General features: G+C 32.6%; 1 protein-coding gene across 1 annotated transcript in view; it reads left to right on the top strand.

Moving 5' to 3' along the window:
- Window positions 1–21458, top strand: part of zfh1 (Zn finger homeodomain 1) — a 41935-nt gene that overhangs the window by 14946 nt on the left and 5531 nt on the right. The window contains exons 2-3 of the mRNA XM_073960929.1: window positions 5785–5972; window positions 6751–7509. Coding sequence (XP_073817030.1) covers window positions 5785–5972; window positions 6751–7509 — 947 coding nt within the window. The remainder of the gene's footprint in view (window positions 1–5784; window positions 5973–6750; window positions 7510–21458) is intronic.

Here is a 21458-nt window from a genome sequence, read left to right as displayed (position 1 = left end):
AAAGTGTTCTCTTCATGATTCGATACAACTAGCACACAAATACCACGTTACTTTTCAACTAACTGTACCCACTAATTCAGGTCAAACTCAATGATAAAATTTACAATATTAAAAAAACGTTGCCCAGGAGTCTCATGTCATGTCTCTTTAATTTAAAAAAAATTACCATTGAATTTCCTACAATTAGCTTACAAATTGCACGATACGTTGCGACTAACTCTAGCCACTAATTTAAGCCAAACTCATTTACAACAATTACAATATTAAAAAATATCTTCCAAGACATTCAGCTATCCCTCTTTAATTATAATAAGTGCAAATGATTTAGTTTAAAATTGCACGATACGTTCGACTAACTCGAACCACTAAATCAAGCTTATAATGGAAATAACGTGGTATTCTGGCCAATCAATCATTTGGATACCTTTACATGGGCCAATCTAAGTAAAAAATTATACTTCCGAAAAACTTAACAACTTCCTCATTTCAACAATCTTCCTTTCCTCTCTATAAATATTATTCTAGTCTTGTGATTTGGTTTCAAAAGGAATTTCCATTCCTATAGGCAAAAAACGAAAACATAACACACCTTTCTGGCAGATTGTTTCTTTTTGTGGGTGAGAAAACATATTGAAACCACATGTTTCTACTTGAATTACCTCTTAGCCCTAAGGCAAAGCATAGCAAATTGTAGGTAGGCAGCCAGGCAGGCAATGCAACGATACCACTAATAATTGTTTTTGTAGCACAGCACATCATACCTTTTTCCATCATGTCACTCATTGCCGGGGACTATTTTTAGTAAGATTTTTACGGTGATGTAAAACACAAATGCCAAGTCAACACTTAAATATCCAGTATTCCAGAGCACCGCACCTTTATTACGCTTGAATTTTATTGTTCCTAGAGTAGATGAATGAATTCAATTCACTTTCAATATTATCATCATGTACATACATGAGTACGCATGTAGGTGGGCTTGTATATTTATATGATAATCACTGGGCTATAGGCCACTTAAAACAAAAAAATCTTAGGTAAATTTTTAAATTGCCTTTTACAAAAAGGGAGAAGGAAAAAACACCAGCAGCAGCCAGCAACCATTCATCCATCTATCCACAACATATGTGGCATGTCTGTCCAACCTAAAAAAAAAAAAGCATTTACTTGATTCTTTGTGAAAAGTGATTCATTTCATTGCTATGCAGAGTAGTGTTCTTCTCCACAACACTTTTACTTGAGTGTTGCAGTAATGCATCAGAAAATATCTTCTGAATGGTTTTAAATAACCATTGCAAAGGTGCAACACTATGTGTACTGCTTGCTTGACAAAGGCAATGGTCTTCTCGGTTGTGTTGTAAAAACCGACCTGTGATTTTTGTTGCAAAGTTTACAAACTAATTTTAGCTTTAGCTGCTCCTGTTGTTGTTGAAGTTGTTGGTAATGTCTGTCAAACAGATGGAGGGAGACATAAACAGCGTATGGACAGACACCATTTAAGTTAGAAGACTTGTCACAACCGGCTCATGATAGATGTGATATTGCCAGGAAGCCAACGCACCAAAACAATTTTTGTATACCGCAGACAATTCGGTGTTGGTATTGATCAGGGCCAACGCAAATGTGCTATCAAACAACAATACAACATTGTATGAATTGAGGAATGGGCGACATTGTTACATTGTATGGGGAATAATTTTTGCCAAAAACAAAACAGAAAACTTCTAAAAAATTTTAGAGAACAAATCAGAAATTTTTTCAGAACGTCTCTCCTCCCTCCATTAGGTAAGAAGACAAATTGTAACTCAGAGAAATGATAAATGGAGACAATTTGTCTCAATTCATTGAATAGAGGAGTACACCATCAAAATTATGGTTTTCGTATCAATATTCTGTGTGAGATATAACCTTTGAAACCATCTCGATGGACCAAATTACCGTTCATTGTAGTGTAACTGCAAACCAAATTGTTAGTGTATAAGTCCTGTTTTAGAATATCTTCGTTTGAATCTTTAGCATTATTCGATATAACCCTATTTCACTTTTAAATATTAAAGAATTTAATATTTCTCTTTAAATTTTTTTCAATAGCTAAAAAACCTCCACAAATTCCAATTGCCATCAATAAACAATTCCCTTTGAGCATTACTATTACTGCAGCTATTCATTTTCGCTTCATTCATTGTTTTTGCTCTCTACTGATTTGTTTCAAGCTCCATAAAACTTTAACCAAATGCATGATGTGTTTCATTGAATTGTATTTAACGATTTTTTTTAACAATTACTTGGCAATTGTGTGAAATTTATAACTATTGAACACAAAACAACATCAAAATCCATACACATGGTATGTGGATTTACATAACCACAACAAATCCAAAACCAAACAAAAAGAAGAAGGCAGGAGGTAGGAGTAACATTTCTCTTTTACAAAAAATCTACTATTATGCAGGCGTCGTGTTGCATTGTAGCCAAAGGCTAGGCTTTTGTTAAATAATATGGCGAACATTTTTATTTAAAATTAATACCCCCCAAAAAAGCAAGGAGAACGCCAAAAAAACTGGCTTTGTTCTACAACAGGAGGATGGATTCCTCGATACCAACAGTCAGCCAACAGATAGCCAGACAAAAAAGAGAAACAAATAAATGTGGCCTTTAAAAAAATTTTCCCGAAAATCTTCGTTTGTTTCATGAACAGAAAGAACACAACATTCAGTTGTATTTCGTTTGTTTTTGTGTATTTTTTGGGAATTTATTTGTATTTTATTTCCTGTGTGCATGGAACCCCCACTCACACTTTCATAGTAGATTTTCGGCTAGGGGGCCCACAAATTTTTACCCAAAAGGTATTTTTGCATATGTTTGGCTTATGTTTCTTTTTTTTTTTCTTTCGTTCACCATTGAAACTCAAAAAACATTCCATGCAATTTTCAGTTTTACAACTGTTTCGAAAAGCAATTCTTTTTTATATATTTTTTGGACAGCAACATCTACTTGATTTTATTTTTCGTCTGTTCTTGGGGAGAGGGAGTAAAAAGAGATATTTTTGTGTGTTCCACAACAAAAAGCGAAAAAACCTATTGGCAAACAATTTACTTAACACAGTAAAACATATAGGCCTACTATGTAAAGAAACGATTACAATTGCAATATAGTATATGTGTATGTAAATCCTTTTATCCAATACAATTTCCAGGAACATGAAACAATTGAAAAAATAATTTGTCCAAAAAAAGACAGTCGTCGTGAAGTTAAGCAAACACTTCACTTTAAAAATGGAGTTATTTTAAGGGCGACAGGCATGGAACAACGTAAATGCTTATGGTTACCAAAGTAAAATCTCAATATTACTGATGAAGGAAAAAAGGAAATATTATTTATAATAATAACTTTAAATGCAAATATGACAAGTTTGCGATGGAAGAAATTCACGTAACGGCTATCTACAACTATTGTTTTTTATGTCTCATACCTAGGTTCGCTCATTCGTATACTGAGTGTTCTTTCATAACTTTAAATGCAAATATGTCAATCTTGAAACTGTTAAGCTTCTTCTTGGGATATCTGAAAAGAATCATTATCAAACTCATTAATCCATTGAACATCAGTGTTGTAGTTTTTCTTCATTGATATTGTAAAATAAAAAAATCCCTTTGGAAATAGTTCAGTTCAATATTTGATGTGAGCTAAAAATAGAGTATATAATTATCATTTGATTAAATAAAAACTAATTTAAGAGCTTCCGTCAAGGTTTTATTGGACCCACATGAGTTTCATCCACTCTTCTAACTGAAAAAAGAAATTTACCACAATTTAGTTCTCCAAAAGTGTCCAAATATTTATAAAAGTTTTATATCATTATTAAAATAAATTTCAAATATATCTTCGCCAAGCTTTTATTGAGCTGTCAACGTGTCTTTGGTGTGTCTTTTACGTCCGTAAGGGCTTTCTGATTGGCAAAGTAGAGGAAACGTTAGACAATCAATTAAAATCTATTAAATGTTCATGTATTTTCACTTTTTTCGGGATACAAATTTATTTGGCATAATTGGCCATCAACAAATAAACAAAAAATTAATTTAAAACAAAAAGAAAAAAAATTGAGTCTGGGAATTTTATTAACCAACCACCTCATAGTATTGGAACATCTCTTCTGGGAATTTTTTAAAACACCTCACAGCGGAGTTCGGTCTCTTAATTACATTTCTTCATAGGATCGATCACTCAACCCCAAACTTTATTTATTCAAACCCGCATTTTTTGACTTTGTGAACATAACTCCCTTTAATTGATTTCTTCTATGTCCAATTCCTTATATTTCCCCGATAAAATGCTCCATAAAAAAACAAATAAAAGTACAATTTTATAGAGAAATTAATTTTGTCAATAAAAAAAAAACAAGAATTATTATTAAGTGCTGCTGTATTGTAAATTTGCAACGGTCACGCATGTGTGTTCCAAGGTATACATACAGAAAACCACTATAAATTCCCTCTCGCTATGCCTTCCTTCCCCAATATGAAGCATTACGTGTATGTGATGAGTGCATGCGCACGCCCGCATGTAACAGTATGCTTTTGAGCAGAATAATAGCGTCAGTGTGCAGCAGTGAAGAGCCAACGATTGCAGGCTGCTGTATGCCGGCTTTTATTGTTAATTGAGGTAAATTAAGGTAGTATAGGCCTGGCTGTGTGATCAAATGACATTTGATCATGAAGCAATGTTCTCTGATGATACAGCAGAGGGGGGAGATCGGCAATTTAATGCCTGCTACGAATTTTATTTTTTACAAATAAAGTTCGCTGACTGAAGAGCCGGTCGCTCACATTCGAAAAATAACAACAACAAAAAAGAAATTGTTACACACAATCTTCTTTCTCAATTGAAATTAATGTTAACAATCACCCGTTACTAAATCGTATTTGTAGTCACCGTCATCTCATACAAGCAACTGTACTCTGCAACCATTCATACATAGAAATACAAGCAGGCAGGCAGCAGTCACACAGATAAGGTCTCTGGTGTTTTCTTTTTTTGTTATTATAATCAACTCCATTTTTGTTGTTTACCGTAAAGTATTAAGTGAGGACCAGAAGAAGCCAAGAAGTGGCACGAGGAGGAGGAGGAGCAAGAGGTAAGAATGCAATCAAGCCAACCAACCAACAACCATCTTGAGATTGCTTTGTTTTTTCTTCTTCTTTGTATATGTCTCACCATGACTTGACAGGTCTTTTGTGCGGTTGGTTGGCTTTCGTCTTACCTACTAGCTTCCTCTACTCTCTCGGCTGAGAGTCAATGTGTTCCGTCACAAGTAATGCCCAGCTTGACTTAAGTGCGGTATGGTTGTAGTGTCTTTTGCGTTTTGTTGCTTTTGTGTCTCACCTTCTTGGTTTAAGTATGTGCGTGCAGCAACAACAAGTAGAAGAATATGGAATTCAACATGGTGATCTTGCAAGGCGACCTTTTGAACATAAAAATAAGAAAGAGAAGAAGAGGAAAATGAAGTCAACAATCCAGTACATCCAGCGAATTTGATTGAGGTATATTTTTGTTGAATTTCCTACGCCTTCTTTAAACAGAATTCAAAATGAGATCATCGGCAACAATGTGGTGTATACCTTTAGCAAATGTGTTCCTTCTATCCGATATAACATTCAGGGTAATTTATTTTGATTAAATAAAATGAGTGGCTACTTTTTTAAATTTCACCCTATTTTAATTAGAAAAAATTCTGTGAAATATTTTTTAATTAATGATTTTTATCTTCCATTGCTATCTTTTCAGTTCCTTCATTGACCTCCACATTACATCATCATCACCAGTCAAAGAGCAGTAGTGGCAGTACAACTGTTGATGATGAAAACTCAAATGGTGCCCCAGCATCCTCGTTGGGCGCCACTTCCCCAACACCTCAACAGACGGACTTTATGGTTACATGTCCACAATGTCATGTGCGATTGAATGGTTTTGAAGTAAGTATTTTTTAATAACTTTTAAATAGGCTTTGGATTTGGCATATTTTTGAAAATTATAAATTATATAAAGCTGACATTGTTTTAATATTAGCCAAAAAAAGAGAAAAGGCAAAATATAATTTTGAGAGCTTATGTATACAAGAGATAATACACCAGTCAATAAATACCAAAGAGAATAAAGACAATACCAAATTTCAATATTCAGTTACAATCAGTTAAATCAGTACAGTTATGTAGTAAAAAGTAGGTTATCTGTAGTGCGATTCTCTAACTCATTTTTTGAGTTACCGACAAAAATCGGTAAAATTAAAACGCAAATTTATGAATGAAAAGTTCAAATAAAAGTTGACAACACTCTTGCTATCGATAGAACTTTACGACTGCTTTTTATTCGTCGCTAACTTACCGAAAAACATCGGTAACTACCGAAATTATAAGCATTTTAATTTTACCGACAATTGTCGGTAACTCAAAAAATGAGTTAGAGAATCGCACTACTGAGGTATACATACATAGATTTTCTTGACGGTTCTTAAAGCCAGGCTTTAGGTTGATACGAATGGAAACAAGCACAACTAACCAGCATATGTTAGCCCTCATATTCTTCAATGTCAGTATATATTGCCAAAATCCGAGCACTATTAATATCTGATCTCATAAGTAACCTAAATTTGTATCGTTTTTAGTTTTCTTATATAAAATTTTATTGCTTATTACTTTTCTCAGCTAGAATTTAGGAAAATATTTCAAAATATACCTTTCCATTTTCTTTTAGTCCCTACGTGATCACATTGCCACTCAACATCCTCATGATAAACTCAACATAGAACCCTCCTATCCAAGTCCGCCTGCGGATCGTGAACATGCCGGTGCTACAGCATCAGAAAATGCCACAAATCCCGGGGTGGATAGTGATGACAGTCAACAAAGTTCAAGTGAAACGAAAATGTTCAATAACAATAACAACAATAGTCAAGAAAAGAATAACAATAGTATTAATAATGAGACAAACACACCCACCCATCACAACCCATCTTCCGCCCCCAATACACCACCTCCATCAGAAATTGGGCGAGGAGAGCATAACACAAATAATGGACTTGGAGATTTATCTACATCTCCCTTTGCTGGTCATTTGCCTCATAATTTACATCCAGCTGCTGCAGCACAATTCATGGCTGCCTTAGCCATGCAGCAGCAACAGCACCAACAACAAAATCATCCTGGCAATACTTCACCCACATCCCATTTATTAGGTGGCTTCAATGCTCACCATCATCAACTGCCTACACATCATGCACAGCAGCAACATCATGCTTCCTACGATAATACCACCATGGATACAATGCGTTCCACCTCAAGTCCCGGTTCATGTGGTGGCAGTGATAACAATTCGGCAGCCAGCAGTATAAGTCCACCGTATCAGTGTATGCATTGTAGTGCATTGTTTCAGACACGTCATGAATTGGAGAAACATGAAATTATGCATTCACCCAATGCGCAATCGCCACAGTCCCTAAATGGTGTTAATCAAGTAAGTAGATTTTTTGTTTCTCTTTCATTCTTTTGGAATAATATTTTATGTTAAGAATAATGACTGCAAGTGCTAATGATACGTTAAATAAGAAAATGTTTAAGTACACTTGAAAGAAAAAACAACAAAAAACGGAGCTCGTAACTCAAAGTCATAAAACAAGAAGTATCGAGAAAGAACAAAGGGGTGGGGTTGAATTCCATGATCATTAAACACAAATACAAAGAGTTTACATTGTTTAGAGTATAAAAGAAAGAACCAACTCTGAAGAGATGTAATTTGATAAGGCCCAGGGAATTTCTTGATTTTCTTAAAGTTTCAAATAGCCACTCAAATGTAATGTAGGCTTGAAAAAGGAAAAAAGCAACAACAACAAGTGATTTCTTTCACTGATTCATATCAGTTTAAAGCAACTATCTCATTATTTATATAAAAACCACAAACGTGAATTATTTTATGTGCGTTATTTTTATAACAAAACCACAAAGGTTTAATTCTCATTGTCCGCCATGCCGCCCAGCTACACATAATTTTATACCTTATACTTTTTAAATGCTGTTTCTTTTTAATCTTGAGAATGATCTTTGTACCATGTCGATTTGCCTGCCTCCATTTTACACGTTCATATGTACATACTAAGAAATGAGAACAAAGCGTAAGCTTTGTTTAGCATTTAAATACCTCAAGAAGTTGGGTTGGTTGTTCGGTTGATGTGATTGGAATGCTGTTTAAAAATGGCTTCTTGTGGTTTTCCCATGTACATTTGTATGGTGACCATTGAGGCTTTCATTTTCAAGAAAAAAAAATTGATTTGTGACTTTTGAGTCATAACAAGAATAAGATTTGATTGAAGTTGTTGTTTTTTGTATACTTTTTGTTTGATTAATCAAACTATGAATGAACAGCGTCAGTATCTGAACTGAGAAAAAAACGAAATCAAACGAATATTTGTGTGCATGTGGCATTTCCGGTTCTAAACAGGAATTCATATTAAATATCTGAGAATTTTTATGAGTTTGTGGAAAATTACATACTATGGATATTCTCAAAATTTTAATACAAGTAAATCAATATGCAAGGCATCCAAAATATTAGGTCCAATAATAACTTTAAATGTAAATATGTCAAACTTTATTGAGAAAGAGCGTAGAATCTTAACTTTTGATAACTTCTAATAAGCTAAAGACGTTAAAACTGGATATTTATAGCAAATCTCATTTTAGATTGTTTAAAACTCCCTTTGTAGACGCATAATGTCCTCCCTACCTTTTCCAAAATCTTTGATTTAGATTTTTTGGAATATCTGCAAAAACCGTGTTTAATAAAATCTCCCTTTTAAAACATTTTAGCAAAATTAGTTTTAGTTTCTATTTAAATTGAGTTTTTCTTCTTGCTCTTGGTTTGGTAGACGCCCCCAGTTTTTTTTTAACTCTAGGCGGTCATACTTTGCATAAACATTTTGGCATCAAATATATGATATATGAGGGAAAAGCGAGGAAGTAAAGTGGAGAACGAATATTCCTAAAACTGCCCTCGAGACTTCAAGAACAAATACAAAATCTCATCATAGCCATAGGTAGCATGTTAGTTTTTTGTTCGCCAGCAAAGTTCTAATATGACTGATGAAATCGCTTTTCCCTCTATTCTACCACCCTCCTCCAATTGTGAGTATAGGAAGGGGATTCGACAGGAAGTTAAACATGCATTGCATATCTTGCTTTTTTAAGTAAACAATCTGTGAAGATTATTTCATATTTTTGTAACACAAAAAATGACTCCTAGCTAAACAAAAAAAAAAAAACGCCATACATTAGAAATGAATTTATGTCCATGACCATAAGGGGTGTTACCCACCACCCCTTATGGTCATGAACAACTAACTGACCCATAGATTGTGGGTTTTATTTGGGTTAGGGTGTAAGCTGTGTTGCGAGTAAAATTATAATTTATGTTTTTGTGATAATGTCAAGCAAGCACCTTAGTGAAATGTAATATAAACTTACATTTTGGATGAGGGTCATAATTTTCATCTCTATATCATAGCCGACCAAGAAGAGCGAGCGCTTAAATTGTTTATGTGTGGGTAAAATTACACTGACAGAACAGAACAGGGTGATGATTTTCATATTGAGTATGAAATGAAAAACACAGGAAAAAAGTTGTCACGCCGTGTTAGCGTTCAGAGTCAAACATAGTGGTGGGTGTGTGGGTTCGAATCGTCGGCTTTCCTTTTTCATTTGCATTATAGATCATAAAAAAGCTCGATTAATAAATTAAAAAAAAAAATAATACTAAAAATGATCTTCGCCTAAAAAGGCAAAATTTTCAAATAGAAAAAAAATATTGTTGGCGCGTTCGCTTTGTATGACTAAAATTAAAAATAATATACAGTGAATCACAGTCAAAAGTATCCACTTCAGTTTCTGTTATTAAAACTGCGATTGCTAAGAGTTAATTAATGATAGCGATTTCGTTATTTTTTTATATTTTTACATTAAGGGTCTTAACATAAATATAATAAAATAAAATTAACGAAATTCGGGTAAATTTAGACAAAAAATAAAAATTGTTAAACAACATCGATTTCTACCTCACAGTTGTTGCATTGCAGACGAGGCATTCTATGTCATTAAAAATATTAATACAAAACAAAAAATCATTTTCAAATTCTTCCCTCCACATATTTGCTGTACAACTGCAAAATCTTTTCAGTGTACCCAAAAAAAAGCAAATAAAGCGGCATCAACCTGCTTGCATGACATTCAGTACAAGACTGAAGTAAAAAAATCAAAACATTTGCTCTCTTACTTTGCGTTCGGGTCGCGTGTGTGTGATTTGCCGAAAAACTTCGTAACCATATCAATACCAACGAACGGGTTTGCTCTATATGTGTTTATAGTTATGCGTTGTTGCTTTTTTTATGGCTCAAGACGCCATTTCTAAGCGAAGAAAAAAGTTCTTCGTTTTCTTACCTTCTTATCAGTAAAAGTAAGACAAAAACAAAACTATTATAAGTATGGTAGGCATTTGATGTTGTTTGGGTTTTTTTAGTCTCTATATGCCCCTGCCTAGGTAGTTGTAATAAGAAATCTTATCAGTTTCAGTTATACAACTATGGCCTCCACTCATCACACACAAGACAAACAATTGAAAGTTATGACGAAGAGATAAAAAACCCATGTTGTATTGTTGTTGAAACAAGACCAAGTGGCAAATGATATCTTCGCTAGTACAAAAACCCTATTCCACACTGTGTTTACTACTAAGAAAGAGGGGAGGAGCATTCCTTAGTACAACTACTAACCTTTAGGCTTTTTTATTAGTCTCCTGATAATGTTTACCATGAACGGAAATACGGTTGGTACAGAGAGAAGTAAAGAAAAAAGAACACTATGCAAGTGTTTTTGTTTTCGAATTAAGAGGTATACGCCTACGTTTTGTTTTATGCATTCATTCATAGTATTTTTATATATTTCAATATATTTTTGAGATAAGAATTGAGTAAACACAATCATTGGATTTTGCGTTCACTTGAAAATACTTATGACAAAAAATAAGGGTTTAATTTCATTTTACGTTTGGGTTGATCTCAATCGAGGATGTTCTACGTTACGGGTAACTAGAGGCTAGTTAGACTTGCCACTATTTTTTTTTTTTTTTTGAGTTTTTATTGTGGTTTTCTATTACTAACTTTGCAAATAAATCCAAACATGCCTAGCTTCTTCTTCTTCAATGTCTACATCAAGCCCCCTTTTCCAAAGAGTTTGAACTGGATCACCTACAAGATTTTTGAATGAATTCTGCTAACTTCATTTATTTCTGTTTAATACATTTGAAAGGAAATATATCAAGATATTCTTCAGTCTTTCATCGTCTCAATAATGTTCTTAAGGCTGTTCAGGACCAACTCTAAGAGTCCTTTTTTCCTTTGTTTCGATTTAATAATTTTAAATGCAAATATGGCAAATGTAAGTCAATCGGTGTTGGTTATGCGGCTCATATCGTTTAAAAAATGATGTTACAGGAATCTGTCTCCTTTTAATAACTTTAAATGCAAATATGTCAAGTTTGACAATTTCAATTGTTTTTTATGGACATTCCATGGTTGGTTTCAGTTCGATCATCAGGCATATTAGACGTTATTTTTGTGCATTGGCAAACCCAAATTTGGGAACAACCATTTATACGTAAATTACGCGATTGATTTGCTAATTCAGGTTCTTTAACTAGGCATGAGATTCAACACGAAGAAATCTAGAAATAAAAAAAAAATAATATTTTAAACTTCTACAAGACTTTTAATATCTGACAATAAACACAAGAGAATACGTGGAACTATACCAAATAAAAGTAATTAATTTGCAAAAATTTTTTTTTACATTTAAATTCATAACATAATACAATATCATAAATGAACCAGTGTGAACAGTTTTATGGCATTGTTGGCAATTTGTTAACCAACATCATCAGAGGCCACCACACCACTACTGGTGGACACAATAATACAATTATGTGTGAAAACCAATTAATTATGCAAATAGTGGCATATGTTATAGCTTTTGGCGGGTTGAATTGTTGCACAGATTAATCGCATTTAAAACTTATTAACTATTTGCTGAACATAACAAAACAGAAAAAGAAGAATGTATAGCTCACGTTAAGCTTTGTTGTGTTTACGTCCTTTTGTAATACAAAAAAGTTAAAAATTAAAGCAAATTATGAGGTTGCTCAAAAAAATTAAATTTAACCAATATTGAACAATGCAAAGCTGGCTGTTGCGCGCCTATTTAAATCCAGTTTAACACACATGTGATATATTTACTATATAACAAACCGGCCAACGGTTGGTTGGTCAGTCGTTTGTTCGTTCGGCCATCAACATTTCTCGCCATATAAAGTATATGGCTAACCACTATGTGGTGACATTTTCAACATTGCAATGCAGCAGCAACAGTAGAAAAACTGAATTTAACTCAACTGTAAGCCGGAGTGGACAGCAAAGTCTACAAAAGCCAACATTCATAGGTCAAATAAATGAATAGTATCAACAGCAGCAGTAGCAATGACTGCCGCTCTGCAAATGGATTTGGCATCACCCACTTGACCACGTGATGGTTGAAAAAGGTCGCCCGCCAAGGGTTCGGATGCGGTTCAGGCATATGAAAAATCATTGAGTAACAGAAAAAAATTGTAAAATTGTTTACAATGTTTAAATATCTACGTATGTATGTAATATATAGACATTTATACATACAATAATGGGGATTTTTATTTACAGTTAAACATTTTTAACTGTTGATGGGTTTGTTGATAGCTCTGTTGACCATCATTTTTTAAATGGTCAACACCACATGAGATGATTGTTCAGACACAGCAACAAATGGACAGATGAACTAATATTTACAGTTTTTAATACATATGATTTGGCCTTAGGCTAAGAGAGAAAGGTGTTCCCTAGTAAGCTTACGGAATTCCACAGTTAAGTGGGTCATTAGAATATTTTATAAGAATGTTAATTTTAAAATTGTTAAAAAGATCATGTACTACGTTAAAATAAGATTAATTAAAATTTTAAATATTTATTGAAGGTAGATGTGATTAATATTTTAAATGCAACCCTTTGGTTATTTTTTTTTTTTTTTGGTTTAATTGTAATTTTTATTTTTAAAAGTTTTAAATAGACTAATCCCCTTAAAAAATCGGTAAACAAGCTACGGAACATCAGGATGAATAGCCAATAATTTTAAGTTATATTTACTCCAAAATATCTGAGCTAAAACACCAAATATAAAATAAAAAATTAAGCTTTAACTTCAGTTAGTGAATAAATAAATTGTTGTTGACTTACTTGAAATGCTGCAGTTTTGAGTTGGACTAAAAAAGGTCAAATACTCTCGTCCAACTCCTCATACACAATATAATTGCTGACCAAATGACTGGCCATAAATTATTGGTCAACTCTTTTTTTCTTCTTCTCCTTCGTTGTCATTTCAATGTGAGGAAGGTTATGTGGAAGTAAAATAGCAAACAACATTAACACAAGCAAATCATTCACTCAGTCAATGTTTGTTTCATTTCATACGAGAAAAAACTGCACTGGACAGTGGAAACTTTAAAATATTCTGGTACTCCACATAAATGGAAAAATTAAATGAACTTTAAACCCTCCATAACTTGTTCCACTGTAGGTAGATAGCATCGTTGTTGAAGCTTGCAACAATTAAATATTTGTTTAACTGCGCATTTGTTGATGATGGTTTTTTATCTTTTATTTAAACAATTTTTAACCATTGAAGCCATTTGTTACCTTTGTGTGCACAAGCTGGTTTTGCCTCCTCCTACTTTCATTTTTGTTTTTCCTTCAACTACTTCAAATTGTAAAAACCACAGACAGATGCAGGCGGCAGAGGGAAAGACATCACTGCCAAGCTCCATTGGCAGTCAGTGACGAGTGTCCAGAGGTAAAAAAAGAAACAACCAAACAGTTTTACATTTCGAAATTGAAAAATTGCATCCACTTTAGGTGAAGGCAGAGCAACAAAATGCTGCTGTTGTCTTTTGACCTGCTGACGACTGACTGGTGGCTGGCTGCTACATGAAATAAAAGCTCATAATGCACAGACAAACAATTACAAGTGCTTAACGCAGAGCAAATATAGCTCGCACAAAAACCTTCAGTTCAACTCTCAAAAGGTCAACTTTTTTTGTGTGGCATTTGTTGGACCCCCTCTGCATCTCATCTTCATTCTTCTCAGTAAATAACAATGATGCTGATGATGACGATTGTTGTTACCATTGCGTTTTTCCCCACCACGTAAAGTGAAAAATTAAAAGCAATTTATTTTACGCATATAACTCTGGCAGCATGCAGGAAAAAAATGGACTAAAAGAATTCATTTTCATGTGAACTCCAATAATTTTTAAAAAATGACCATGTATGTGTTTATTTTTTATTTTTTTTTGCACGAGCGTGCAGCAAATTATTAAAAACTTTGTTTCTCTGTCTCCAACTTTATTTAAAATTATTGCAATTTGAATTTTGTAGCAAGTGAGCTTGCGATTTATGTATGTTATTCATGGGTGATATGAACTTTTTAATTACGCATACTTTTAATTATGAAAACTAAATAAATTCAAGGTTCCTGAACAGAAAATTAACCTTAGATTTAAAGCCATTTTACAAATACAAAATAGAAAGGTTTGATGTTTATTGTAACTTCCAAACGTTATACCCCGGTTACACTTAACCGGATTTACCCAGTGGGTTTGGATTTCAAATGTCAATTCCATAGCGCAAACATTAAATAAATCCTCTCGAAGTGGGTTAACCCGGCAAAAAATTCTTGTGTAGCCGTACTATTAAATTCAAATAACTTTAAATACAAATATGTCAAGTTCCTCTATATGATAGTACTCAACCAATTTCCTTTTTGTGTTACACCCACCTGTTAATTAGTTTACCTCAAGTGGTTCTTAATTAAATTTCCATACACTTGAGTTACATTTCAAATTTTAGTAAAAATCCCATAAATTATGGAGACGAAAAAAAAAACAAATCACAAGTAAATGAAGCAAGCAAACATATGCACAATCATTAATTCATAGAATCATAAAGCATTTCAAACATTATCACCAGATCAACATCGATCCCAGGAGACCTAATTTCCCCAACACACATTATGTGGTTTGAAAAAACGGTTCATATGGGATTTTGTTCCTCTCATCTGTCTTTCGTTCTTCTTCTTCTCCCCATTGATAAGTGCTAATGATTAGTTGTTGCCGTCACGTTTTCCGCCGCTCTTGTTGTGGGTACATTTATTTACAACAATATTCAACATACAAAACAAAAAAATTAATTTAACGCAACGCAGAGATCTTGAGAAAAATTCTTTGGAGCAGGAGGACGACAGATGGCTGGCCAATGAAGAAATGAAAAAAAAATTAAATTTATAGGGAAATTCAACTCTTTTGATATTACAGCCCATTTGCTGACACAAAATATTGAACGTAAATAATTTTAACGGCAAATGAAAGAAATGTAATTTCAACAGTTTTGTTGTAAGAATTCATATTTCAGGTTTTCGATTTATTTTTCTTCTTTTGTATGATGGTAAGACAGAAAACCACAAAAATTGTGATTGTTTAATTAAGTGAAATATTAATTTTCCATATATTGGAATACCACATAATTTAAGATAATCCACCGGGCGACATGGTTGGTGTGGTTTCGGAAATTATTTTTGCAAAATATATTGAAATGCTTTTAAAATTTGACAAAATAGGTACTACGTAAATTAATAGGTGATGGTGATGAAGATGACTGGGTGAAACACACAACTCAACAGTATTATTCTATATATAAAAATCCATGTTATTGAACTTTTGGGTCGAGTGTATGGAACTCATTTCATTTCCAAAGCAAAAAAAAAAAAGAAAAAAAAAAGAAATGGATTGATCAAAATCAAGACCTGTTTTTGGACATAACAAACAAGTGAAATTGTTGTGACGACAAAAACCACATTGAGAATATTTCTGAAGGGGTCCATGATAACCCCCAAGATTGATCTCTGTGTGATGCAAGTGTGTGTATGCTTGATGTTTAGCCCACTTTTCTTTTCTTACTGATTCTTCTTGAACTTTTTATTATTTTTACGTTGAATATTCCTTAGTATAAAAATAGGTAGATAAGGGTACTTTTTTGATTTGGCGCGACATTATACGTAATTGTGAATATTGAATTTCATTCACTTTTTTACGTTTGCTTTTTAGAAATACAAAAAACGGCGTGATTTGTTCCATTGTGGTGATAACGCATCTCAAATTCATAGTAAAATGTTTAAACAATCATAATAATAATTATTAAAAATTAGGTCGTTGTTGTTTCAAAACAATAAATTCAATATTTAGAAAAGTAACAACAAAAGCAAGCATTCAAATTGATAAGACAATTTTTAGAAAGGTAGGAAAAAATGGGAAGTTGCAGACGAAAAAACATTTCAATTGGCATTTGCGTTGAAAAAAATGTTAAATAAAAAAGCTTCTTGAAAGAAATCATCAATAAAAATACGTTTCAACCAGACCACAACAGGTGCCTTATGCACAAATAACAAAAAGAGCAACATCACAAAAAATATAAACATCCCACCGACCGACCCCTCTTTAAAAACACACGTCAATCCCTTTGATGAGTGTGTTTGTGTGTATGTCTCTACTTCTACTGAAAATGCTAATTATTTCAACAATTTTGAAATAAAACCAAAAAAGAAACGACAGCCGCCAGAAAACAATGATGACATAGCCAACATGTTTTCTTTAAGTGTAGGCACAACAACAAGCGCCTTTCTTTCCTATATCTTGGGCAAATCTGGCAACCATGTGTCATTGTTTGACAGTTAGCTTTTATGACTATTAAATATGCCACCATGCTGGGTGTCACACAGAATTAAAAAAGACATTTTTTTAACAAAATTTTATTGTACAAAGATTTTGTGGTCTTCTTAATACCACCTATGGAATATTGGCTCACTTTTTTGAACATTTTGAAAATGGGTATTTAAAATAGCTTAAATTCACATTAGAGAATGTTGGCGCCTTTGGGATTTTTTTCTTTATAATAAAAAAGAAAATCAAAACAAAATTTGACTCAGCTTTGTATTACTTCTACTTTTTTCCTTGCTAAGAATTTTCGAAACCTCAAAATTATAATTAATTGTTAAATACCTTTGGGGATTTTTTAGTATAATAAAAAAAAATAAAAGCCTTTAGAAGAATTATTACGAAATCTTATTCAATTTTGTTTTGGGTTTTACTTTTTCCAGAGTCAAGTGGCTCTTAAAATAAATGTGAGGTTTTTGAAACCTTAAAATTGTAGTTATTTATTTCTGCGTAATTTATTATTATTTTTCTAAAACAATAACAATTAAAAATACTATTGTTGTTATGAAAGAAAGGTATACATCGTTGTTATCATGTGTTATTATTGCAATAAAATGCAACTGGGAAATTACGTTTCTTTATTCTAAAGAAAGGGGATTTTAGTGTAAAGGTCTCTGGGTAAGAAAAATATTCATGCATGATTCATTACTAAACCAAGTTGCGGTGTAAGGTTTTTAATAAAAATAGATTACACGAATTCAAATACAATAAATGTTTGTTTATTTTCTAAAAAGCCGCAAAATAATCAAGAATAATTTTTTAAATAATTAAACAATGTTTGGGGCTTTTAATTTTACCAAAAAATATATTTGTGCATGATTCATTACTAAACCAAGTTGCGGCTCAAACTTGCTTCATAAAAATAGATTACACGAATTCAAACACAACAAATGTTTGTTTACTTTTTTTAAAAGCCACAAAATTACCAAGAATAGTTTTTTGAAATAATCAAAATATGTTTTGGGACATTTATTTTTACTTCACAAAACACTTTATCTTAACTTACCCTTATGCAGTTGAAGTCTTTTGTATTATTGTGTGTTTCAGCAAACAAAAATTTCTGCTTTAGTTTGTCATTTTCATCAACCACAATATATTTTTTTATTAATTTGTGATGTAGGTACTTTGCTTTTTTTTTTAATTCATCTTTATTAGGTATATTTTATTATGTACAATTTATATATCTTGCGCAGCGTTCAGCTTGTCTGCCTGATTTTTATTTTTCTGAACGATGTGGCAACTCTTATTGCATTCCCGATTGTTTTAATTTCCGCTTTATTGATATCTCTTTCACTCACCACACTTACATGTTGTTCTATTTCATGTTTGTGACACGACACTAATACACACTTCCGACACCCATTTTGTTTTCTCGTTTATTTGAATTTCTCTATCACACATAGTAATTAATTTGTCTTCTTTATCTCCACCTATCTAGCGTACCTCATTTATTATTAATTCGTGTTGTTCTACTTTGTTTTTGCCTGTATTCTATTTATCTGAACAATGTGGCAACTCTAGTTGTATTTCCGTTTACATATTTTATTTCCGTTTCTTCACTATTTCCCGCACTCATAAAACATACGATATGACAAATCTGCTAATACCTAGGTATTTCTGTTTTCTTTTTTTGATTATTTGGATTTCTCGTTATCTCCACTCGCCAAATTAGCAAAACATTAAACAACTGCAACTCTGTTGATATCCATTTTTCCTTTATATGACATTACGTACTATTTCTTCTGTTTAACTCCATCCCCCAAGTTCTATTTAACGTACAAAACCCGACGACCGGTTTCGTCTTCGTATCTATTGTTTTCGTTTTCGTATCTATTTTTTTTTTTCATTTATTAATTGAAGCCTTTCTTCATTACACGATGTTTCATTAGTATTTTAACGACTCACTCAACGTACTACGATAGTTAATTCGGGTTTCTTTCCATATCACAACAACAACAACACATATACGTAAATAATAAACACACCGGCAAATCCCAACAAGACTCACTAACGATTACGTCATTGTCTAATAGAAGGGTGGGGTGATGGGGATTTTACGACACGATCAACTTTGTTTGCCACATTTTAATGATATTTTTCAACCGATGACTTTCCATAACTTTTTGATAATTTCTCTATTTCACGACGTTACTTTCATCAAAACAACAACAACAATGCAATCACACAAGACAACGAGTACACCGGTAAGTCTCTCACTTGACTTATGGAAGATGATGTCATGCATAACCGCTTTATCAACATGATTGGTGGGTGGGTGGAGGGTGGCAATAGTTTTGCAGCATGATCAACTTTGTTTCGATTTGATACATCACTCCACATCATTTAACCGATATTTTCCATTTAGCACTTCATTATTTTCAACGTTACAATTTTCTTTCTTTATAAAACACGAAAAACGAACCGGAACACGAACGCACACACACTCCATTTACCGAAAAACGACGCGAACTTCCCGGGAAATTTACATAAATTTCTTTAACATTTATGACAATAACTTGAATACAATTTCTCACAAGTTTTTTGTTTTCACAATTATTAAGTGTATTTTTAACAATTATATCCGTTTGATTACTGGCTTTAGGCACAAAAAGCATTTGCAAAAAAAAAACAACTAACGGCGGACAAAAAACGACCAACAACGGACATCTTAACTCGCGGAAATGACAATTAAAACTAATCAATAAGAGATTAATTACATGTCAAATGACCCCAAACTCCAACTCTGAGAGCCAGAAATTTTGGGGGGAGAGTGAGTAACGGCCGTTAGTTACTTCTATTGTGATTGGTACAGTGACTTTAAAATGGAAACAAAAGAACAGGTGTTTGTTGTTGTTTAGTGTTTGACAGCCATTGAATTAACAGGTAACCGGGTAGATAAGTCAGCCATTTAAATTGTTAAAAAAAAGACATTGTCATGGAAACAGGTATTTGTGGTAGTTGAAATTGGAAACATTTGTAGCCAATGAATGGCCAGAGCATGCAAGGCAAACAAAATATGGCGCAATTTCATGTAGAAAAATTTATTTGTAGCCATCATGTCTGGTGTTTATTTTGTTTTTGTGTTTAGCCAAGCTTTCTTATCATCAAGGTATGACAAAAAGGAAACGGATACATATTTTTGTTGTTGTTGTTTTTTTTTTGTATTACCAAACATAAATAAAAGTTTTGAAAATATAAAAATTAAAAAAAAAAACGACACACATTTAATGACTTTAGCTTGGACTTTTATTTATTAAACAAAATTTCCGGTTTCGTGTTAGAAAACAAAATATTTTGACAATACAATTGAACGGCGGCGGCGGCATGAAAACATTGACGCTGTCAGATGTCTTTGTTTTTAAAACAAATAAATGTTTTTTTGTTTCTTTTGTAGAAAAAATAAATATACATATGTATATGGAAAAGAAAAAAAAAACGAATTCAATAAACTTCAATTATACGCAATTTCCAAAGAATCTTTTTTTACAAAAACAAAAAAAATAATTATAACATCTTAAAAATGATCTCATCTCCTTGTTCTTTTATGATTCGTTTAATAAAAAAACCTGTAAACCGCTAGAATATTATTACAAGTTTCAAGAGGTTTCAAATGACTAAACGTAGCAAAAAAAAAACGAAACGCTAATTAATGTTATTAGTCATATCGCTCGATTTATGGCACACAATAGAATGGACCTATAAAAACAAAAACAACACAGCAAACAAACTCATGATATATCATTCCCGTAGAGATGAGTTTGTTCACACATGGTCTACGCCTAGGTTTACATACATACTATGTATAAATACATTTCATACTGAACTTTGTCCACAATGAAACTGAAATGGAAATAAAGCCACAATCAAGCCATGTTTTCATTTTCTACAAGCATTTCATCCATCTTATATACAAAGCTACATACAATAATTAGTTGGCTGTATACAAGTGGCGGTAGTGATTCATGATTTCTGGTTACTACACCGCAAATATAATACTCAGTGTGTGTATAAGTAACCCATCTTTAATTGAAGCAAATTAATTAACATTTATTTTTTTACCAGTTTCTCAAAACCCCATAACACAATCGATGCAAAATCGACACACAACTGTTGGAATACGAATATAAGAGAAAAAAGAGTAAATAATGTTCTATAAAAAATAGGCGCCAATTTTTAATTGAAATTATTAATTTAAGCACTTAAAAAAACTGAGTATTGCTTTTGTTTTGTTTTTTGTCTAGGCAATCTTTGGCCCTGGAACATTTTAAAATTCAGGTTGTTCTTGTGTGCAATATAGAGTAATTATTAAGCATATGTTTTTGTTTGTTATCTTTTTTAAAGGTAAATGCTTGCATATATGTACCTTATGTGGTTTTTATCATTTTCTACAATGTATTTTAGTTTCAAGTGGACGATCACATGAAAACGTTCGGTTTTTTAAAAGGAAACCAAAAAAATATTAACAATGAATGGATACATATTGTACTCAATAATCATAGGTGGTAGTGGTATAC

Source organism: Musca autumnalis, unplaced genomic scaffold (genome assembly GCF_047663935.1).
Source record: "Musca autumnalis isolate F117 unplaced genomic scaffold, ASM4766393v1 scaffold_1, whole genome shotgun sequence".
Lineage (NCBI taxonomy): Eukaryota > Metazoa > Arthropoda > Insecta > Diptera > Muscidae > Musca > Musca autumnalis.
Note: the sequence above shows the minus strand (reverse complement) of the source record. Positions and strands in the feature narration are given on the sequence as shown.